The sequence below is a fragment of the Malus domestica genome, chromosome 02 (genome assembly GCF_042453785.1).
Source record: "Malus domestica chromosome 02, GDT2T_hap1".
Taxonomy (NCBI): Eukaryota; Viridiplantae; Streptophyta; class Magnoliopsida; order Rosales; family Rosaceae; genus Malus; species Malus domestica.
Window position 1 is genome coordinate 34,018,459 of NC_091662.1, and position 8,891 is coordinate 34,027,349.

An 8,891-nucleotide genomic window follows, 5' to 3' on the forward strand; every position below is an offset into this window, starting at 1 on the left:
TCGTATACAGTCACACTGAAAAAACTCTCGACGGAATGGACTTCCTTGGTGTCGTACTTCCACGTGGCGTGTTGTGGAGCATTAGCTGGCACTCGGATTTGGTATTGGTTACCGGGGGTTGTCAATTTGGCACAAAGTGGTTGGGCGTTGCAGTGAATTAGTTAATCGTTGGAAGAAGAATCAGCGGATTAGTGGTTTTAGCTTTAAGGGAACGTTAACTCATTGAAAATCTCCATCTTTATTTCATGATTCACAAGGTTTGCAACATTCAACTGCAAATGCAAAGCCATGGAATCAACCAACCTTCTCAAAACAACATTCCAATACGTAGCTATCCGCATGTTTATGCTTCCTTAGACTTTCAACTTCAACCTTCCCAATACCACCAACAACTATCTTAGAGGACGTTTCTCGTTGTCCAAGATTCTCTCTATGAAGGCATTCTGCTTGGTCATGAGTCTATTCCATTCGGATGCATATTCAGGATTACAAGTGTAATCTGTATGTTTCTCCATTTCCACAATCTCCAAGATCCAGTTCAATGACATTTCTTTCATTTTTGCTATGAGATTATGGCCAGCTCTTCGGGTGGCCAACTGAAGATGAAAGTAGTCTTGCGTGTTACGCATTAGCACAGATAGAACCACATCCTCAATATAACTCCACACCTGCAACAAACCTGATGGGTATATCTGAAATCCCTCTCACTTTTCCCTGCAAAATGAAAAGAAAGGCGTTGAGCGGTAGAAAATTGGGAAGAGCAATACCTTTAGCTTCCTCCAAAATCCTCATCTCCTCTATTAAGAAGTTAACTTTCGGGTCACTTCCGTTGCACACTTATGAAGTTCATCTGAGTACTGATTGAGGATCTCGACCAACCTAGCAGTGTAATGCAAATGCTTGTCATCAGGGTTCTAGTCAAATTCTCCTCTAACAAGAAATTTCATGTGGGATTCTTTAGATAATCCAATAATGTGCATCAAAACTGTCGTAGCCTCACCAACGGAGGACAAACACCTTGGCATTTTGTTAAGCTCTGAAAGGTAAGAATTCAGCTTGTCATCAATCTTCTTAACAATATCCTGTAAATTCTTGGATATGCTCACTGTTCTAAAAATTCCCGCCTAGCATCGCCGCGCTAGGTAGTTGGCTATCATCCCGATTAATGTCTAGGCGTTTGAAAATTAAAAAAGAGCTCCTAGACCTGCTAAGGCCCTCCTAGACCGTCTAGACACCCGCCTAGCCCATCCAGACCCACCTAAGCACCCTCTTAGGTTGAAACTCATTTAAACAGAAAATAGATAGCTCTCATGCGGATACAAGCAACCTAGGGTTACTGATACTGACAAGAAAAAGAAGGGGACACTTTGGACGCGGTCCCTAGTTATTAATATTCTTTGATTGAAACCTTGTTAGTATTTAGTTTTTGATTGAGATCCCTGACATTAATGTAATAATGTAAGTCACTATAGTTTTTAAATTAAAAACTAAAAATTGAAATTTGTAATTGTTTATATTAATGAAATTTTAAATAAAACCCATAATTTATGGGATTAAAAATAATAAAATATAAATTATACTCTCTATTATATTGTGTATGTGTGTGTGTATATATGTACACATATATGTATGGGTACATTAACCAAAATTAACAAAAATAGTTATTGTACCAAAACATGGATACATTCTCAAATTAACGAAAAATAATGTACCCATATAAGTTTAAACATGGATTAAAAAATTTGAATGGATTTTATATTAAAAAAGGATACATTTTACATATAACAAATTGATATACTTGAGAATGGGTACATTTAAGATTAAAAAAATTGAGAATCTTTTTATATATAAAAAAAAACTAATAGGTACAAACTTAATTTAATTTAATTTTTTATTATTTTGGAAATGTTTGAATTGAAAATTAATTAGAAGTTTAATAGAGGTGTGAGTATTAAACCCTAAATTAATTACTAATTTTTATATTAAAAAAATATATAATAAACATGTAAATTCATTATTACATTAATACTAGGGACTTGAATCAAAATTTAAGAACTAATAAGGTCTTAGTCAATGAACAGTAAGAACTAAGGACCGGATACTAATTTTTCCAAAAAGAAAAGAACTAGGGTTTATGTTTGAGTTTGTTTTCCTCCACCCATTTCTGATGAAAAGCAGGAGTTGCGAAGAGTAAAATATTTTCTGATGAAAAGCAGGAGTTGCGAAGAGTAAAATATGAGAGATGATGATAAATTGATATTACAATACGTTGGCAAATATAGCACCCTTTTGGACTTCCACCATTAACCACACTTTGTTAATTGAAATGAAACCAGGAGTCACCTCAAAAATAAATACGATACGCATCTTTCTAGCAATGTAATTGATATTGGATGTGCTTAATTACTCCAGGAGAAATAATAAAGAATTGTATTTTTTTTTATTGAATTCAGAATTGTATTTTTTTTTATTGAATTCAGAATTGTATTTACTTTGTACTGTTGTACTGGCACTTAGGCTCAAATAATCTTTTTCCTTGAAGCACCAGAACTTATATTTGAGATGTAAAAACCATATTTCACAAATTTTCGGTGCATTATTCATGTTTAATTTACAGGGAAGCAATTGTTTAATAAAATCAAAGTAATTTTGAAATGAAATCAAGTAAGGTTTTATGGGCCAAGAAATCCATTTCTGATCTTTGGACTTTACCAAACATGAAAAACTTTCCAAACTCTCTTTTCCACACACTAACATAGGCTAAAAAAACATTGACTTGCAAGTTAAGTCAATAATCTAAAACATTTGTATAAAAATATTTTTTGTAAATAATGTAACAAATACAGGCCCTAAACCCTTTTTTGGGCCGAGAATAATTCCATCAGAGAAATAAGAGACCTTGCATGTACTTATAAATTATTGGGTTACTCCTTATTAGGGATGAGCAACGGTTGTGGCAGGCGGGTAACCACGGTTATTTACTCATAACAGTTTATGTTCATACCCGCATAACTGTTTAGCCGTTGGATAATTGCCTAAACGGTTATACTCATACCCATAACCGTTTATAAACGGTTAACCTTACCCATAACCGCATACTCATTTAACTGCAACTGTTTAATACTTATTTACCCATTTACCCTTTTTAACCAGTTTATCTTTTGTTTTTTTATTATTACCCATTTTTCACCCATCTACATGTTTTTAACAACTTGTAAATAAATAAAAATTGTCATAATTTTCTTTTTTTTTGACAATTAAACACCATTATAATTCATCATACATTTCCGTATTTTAATTTTTTTAAGTCCTTATACCATTCTAATAATTGAAATAATAGTTTACGGACGATATTTTTAACTGTTATCAATGAAGGTAATACTATTTGTTAAGTATTCTTGGGTTACGAAAACTATTTAGAAGATAGTATTTTTGGGTTATTTAACCCATAATGTAAAGTATTAACATAATATATATATATATATATATATATATATCTAATGAGCTACATTATATTATAATTAGCTATATAAACCATGCACTATAGTTAATAGCATTGATCTAAATTTTGTCCGATAGAGAACATGGTTAGGAGAAGGATTACACTTGTTGACCATGAATCATGTCTTTTCGGCAACAATCAAAAGATGCAACATTCAAATGGAAAAGATGTGATTGTTGGGTTAATAACACAACTCCCCATCCCCTGTCAAACAGCCGCACGCGCGCACACACACACACACATATAAATATATATATATATATTATTTTTATTTTTAAAATATTCAACATTACATATATAAAATAAATGGGTAAACGGTTACCTGTTTATAACCGCGGTTAATTCCCATAACCATCCATTTAAATTTCACAAGTAAACGGTTATACCCATAACCGTTTATTTATCTAAATGGTTACTCATAACCGTAACCGTAAAGTTTAAATTGGCGGGTAACCGCGGTTACCCATAACTGCGGGTATTTTGCCCATCACTACTCCTTATATTGTCATTTGATTTTATGGTAGAATTTCAACTTCTTCATGGTATTAAAGCAAGTTGTCCCTCGTTACTTCACTCAATTTATTTTGTCCACCTATTTGGCTTGAAAGTTTGCTCTTGCCCTAGGGGAGGGGGGTGGGTGGGTGCTGGAGTATCCGTCCAACATCGGGGAAATAAGTAACCTTGCACGTGTGTATAAGTATTGGGCTACTCCTATATTATCAATTGATTTTAAGATAAATTAATAAAAATAGCTTTAAAACTTTAAATATTAACCAAAAGCATGCAAACAACTTTATTTAATAATTAGGGACAAAACAGCCTAATAAATTTGGCCCAAGCAAGTACCCTATTGAGTTTCCAAATTTACCCTTGACGACAAGCCTTATCCCGTTTAATCTCTCTCTCATCTTTCTCGATCTCTCCGCCTAAATTCTATTTTCATTTTTGTTTATTCAAATCCAATTCTCCGTTGAATTCGACGAAGGTATCGCAACACAAAACTTTTTAACCCGCAACAAGATGATATCCTTAACCAAATGTCACCACCGAAAGAGAAACACTAGATCTAAATTACCATCACATGCTCCTGCAAGTAGAACAAACGAAACAAATGATAAGCGAATGCGGCTAAAGGGGGCATCTAAGACACCCTTGCTTTGGGCAAAATCGCAACTCGCTTGACCCCGATATTCTGGTAAGCCAGTCGAGTGAGGATCAATCAGGGACGTATTTGGATATGGCGACCAGATCCGGATTGCCGCTCCTAGTGTTGTGCACACGTTGTGGGAGGGGTTTTCTATGTGAAAAAGGTGCCAACGAGGGAGATGGAAGAAAAAGAGTGTTGGCAGTTGAAAATGGTGGGTTGCAGGATGGAGGTTAGATATTGCTGAAGACAAAATACGATTATAAATAGTGCCGTTTTCTGGGATTTTTTAGGCTTGGGGCAATGTCAAAAATATGCCCTAGCTTTATATAAGAAAATTATTTGTTTTCACATGTAAAATTTTGATAAAATTATACTTAGAAAAGTACTTCAAATAATAATTTTATAAACATGGAAAAACTAATTTGTTTTGTACCGAAAGAATGAAATAAAAAAATCCAGGCTTACAAGTAGATAGACGATGAGTTTTGTTTTCCTTTTATCTAAACTTTTAAAGTATTTTTGTATAAATCGTGATGTGTTTTTTTTATTTACTAACCTTGTCAATATGAGATCCAAAAATAATGATGTTTTTGAGTCTTTAATTGATATGTATAATTAATGAATGAGCACTAAATTAAACTTGTTAATGACACGTCATATGATTTGTAAATTTTGTCTAAATATTTGGTTTACGCATTACTCTTTGTTGAATGTTAGACTTGAATTGGAACGAATGTCATGTATATAGCATTTCGAACTCATGACCTCTCATTAATTTTAATCAACAAAAACCTTTTATTCTTATTAAACTTCTTGATCATTTAGCTAAATTTTGTAAATTTAAATAAACTCTCATGAAAATAAATTTGTAAAGGTTAGAAAAGTAAAAAATAAATATAATGTTTTGAATCCAAGACATTCTCGTTAATTTTTAAACATAAACCACAAAATTGCAAAAATTGGAGAATTGTAAACAACTCGATTTAATTTGCCCAAATTCTAGTAGTTGGATTTTGCTTATCAGTCTCATTAAGTCGTACTAGATCTTTCATGTTAGCGGTCCATGAAGACTTCCTCCAACTCTGCTCGCAAGGAGTTGGAAGTCGTGCGTTATATTGATTTCTTAGAAGTTTTAGAGCAAAATAGAGTATCAACTAACTTCTGGTCTACTGGTACTTTGTTGATATGTGAAATATAGAGGACTTGAACCGCGTATCAAACCTTCCCATACGATAAGAAAAAAAAAAGATTTTTTATTGGCTTTTAAGCCAAAATAATCACTGACATTAATATAATTTTTTTTGTCTCTAAATTTAAATTATTTTACTCTTTCAGTACAAAATCATTTTGGTTATTCTGCTATACTAGATTCCATATAGCTCATCAATTGAAGTAAAGATTTGAAGCAACTCAGAAAGGTTTTAACTAAGAGGACAAAAATATGTTGTAAGTGAATAGTACCTAAATGATTTTTTAGAGTAAAAATATCATTTTCGTTAAAAATAAACATTACCGAAAAAGTTTCGTTAAAACTTCCGAGAAACAAAGATAAACATCCATGTAGATTATAAGCAAACTGCACTGTTAATTAAGTAGGAACATATCATACACGGGAACACATCGAGGTAAACAGGAACACATCGAGGTACATGATAAACAAAATATGTTCTTGTTTAAGTAGAAACCGATCATCCACACATGGATGACAACTAGATAGCAAACTAGATATTAAACTAGAAATTAACAGACCATTATTGTTCATAGTATGCATCACGCAATGCACATAAGTTAACCAGCATAAGTTATAACGCCATCCATGATCTTACCAACCACCTCTTTCGAATCCTTGAGCTTTTTGATGCTCTTGTTGAGCTTCTCACGCTTGACTGCAGTTGATGGAGATTCCTCCAGCATCTTTTCAATCCCACAGCCGTGATTAGGTCCGACTAGCTCTCCCACAATCTCCATCTCCATGTCCTTGTTCACAAGGTTAGCAACGTTCAACTGCAAATGCAAAGCCATACTGTCAACCAGCCTTTTCAGAACAACCTTCCAATAGGCAGTCATCCGCATTTTCAAGTCGTAAGCCTGAGATAGATCAACACGTTTATACTTCCTCAGGCCTTCAACTTCAACCTCCCCAATACCCTCTATAACTATCTTGGAAGGACGTTTCTCGTCGTTCAAACCATCTAGGAAGGCATTCTGCTTGGTCATAAGCCTACTACATTCAGCTGCATATTCAGGATTACAAGTGTAATCAGTGTGTTTCTCCATTTCCACAATCTCCAAGATCCAGTGGATTGACTTTTCTTTCATCTTTGCTATGAGATTATGGCCAGCTCTTCTGGTGGCCAAATGGAGATGATAATAGTCTTGTGTATTATGCATTAGCACAGCAAGAACCACATCCTCAATATAACTCCACACCTGCTCAACAAACCTGATGGGTATATCTGAAATCCCTCCCACTTTTCCCTGCAAAATGGAAAGAAAAGCGTTGCGCGGAAGAAAATTAGGAAGAGTGATACCTTTAGCTTCCTCCAAAATCCTAATCTCCTCAGTCAAGAAATTAACTGTTGGGTCACTTTCATTGCACTTAAGAAGTTCATCCGAGTACTGATTGAGCATCTCAACCAGCCTAGCGGTGCAATGCATGCGCTTGTCACCCGGGTATTCGTCAAATTCTCCTCTCACAAGAATTTTCCTGAGGGATTCTTTGGATACTCCAATGATTTGCATGAAAGCAGTGATAGCCTCAGCATCGGAGGATAGACTCTTTGGCATTTTCTTGAGCTCTGAAATGCAAGAGTTGAGCTTGTCATTGATCTTCTTAACGATATCCGGCAAGTTCCTGGCTATGCTAGCAGCTTGAATTTGCACCAACTTGTCAGCCAAAACATGAATTCCCACCATAGACTTATCAATCTTTGAAAGAAGAGGATGAGTTCGAAACAGTTTGTCGGCATTTGCCCTTGCCTCCTCGTACGTTTCATCTCCAATCCGGTTCCGCACGCAGACATAACCTAGACCAATGTTGACATCATCAGCTGTAACCTTCTCAAGTAACCCTTCTGGTGCTTTATCAACCTTGGTGACCACAGCAAGAGTCCTCTCACCGGTTTTATCAGCAGTCTGTGACATCTGAATCGACTCACAAGTAGGAAAATCAACAGTAGCAGACAACACATTTAGTATGATGCACTCTTCTTGTTTTATATACTCGTTGATCATATTTTTAATTTGATCACAAATATCTTCAGGCTGGCCATTGATTGGAACCCTAGTGATTCCAGGGAGATCAACCATGGTCAAATCAGGCACGCCCTTCTTTTTCACAAGCAAAGTCAATGGGGTATCTGAAATACCCTTACCTTCACCAGCAATCAAATTAGTAGCATTGACAATGTCTTCAGAAATGTTGTCCTCGTCAGTGTGCTCCACTCTGCCATTGTACTGCAAGGAGAGCTCCGGTTCATGACTGGAATGGTGTTGAAGCCTCATTACGAGAGGCACCCTGGTGCAGATACCGTGTCCACGTGGCAGGCTGATGCCGGCGAGGGACTCGAGGACGCTAGATTTGCCGGACGACTGGTCTCCGACGACAACAATGGTGGGGAGCTGTATACCTTCCTCCATAACCATGAGGTTACGCAGCTTGTCAACTGCATCGAGCAGCGGACGGATTTTGTCGTTGTAGGATGACACGATAGGCGCGTACTCAACGACGTTGAGCGGTACAGCATGTTCTGCTCCAACAACGAGTGCTGCTGATGAACCTTCATCTTTGAAAGTGGTTGTGGTTGATGAAGATGATGAGGTGGTGGTTTTCGAACCAAGTTTTGTTTGCTTCCTATTTCCTTCCATGTCCGATGATGGTATGAGGGTAAGAAAGAAAGAGTGGTTGTTGAGGAAGAGACAATGAAGAGTACTGTATATATAATGCAAACCAAAACTGGAGACAGACTTGTGGTGAAAAAGATGAAGTCTATTTTATTCCTTCACATGCAAAACACCAAACCTGTAGATTTCCAAGTATCTAGTTGAAGTGAAGGAAGCGGGCCCTTCAATAGCTACCGTGCTCATGGTACACAGTAGCACAATACACACTAGATATGAGGAGGTGCCCTTGTATTGGTATTTGAGAAGAATTAAAGGGGATGTTACCAGACAAACACGAGAGATTTTTTAGTGTTTTTATCACACGAAGTAGTACATCATATGTTTCTATATAAATGTTGG

At 35.9% G+C, this 8,891-nt stretch overlaps 1 protein-coding gene across 1 annotated transcript; it reads right to left on the reverse strand.

The window, feature by feature from the left end:
- Positions 1-6,214: 6,214 nt before the first annotated feature.
- Positions 6,215-8,646, reverse strand: LOC103412006 (dynamin-related protein 4C-like). Its single transcript, XM_029095851.2, has one exon. It carries the CDS (start codon positions 8,514-8,516, stop codon positions 6,438-6,440), a length of 2,079 nt encoding a protein of 692 aa, XP_028951684.1. The 5' UTR covers positions 8,517-8,646; the 3' UTR covers positions 6,215-6,437.
- Between the last annotated feature and the right edge of the window lie 245 nt (positions 8,647-8,891).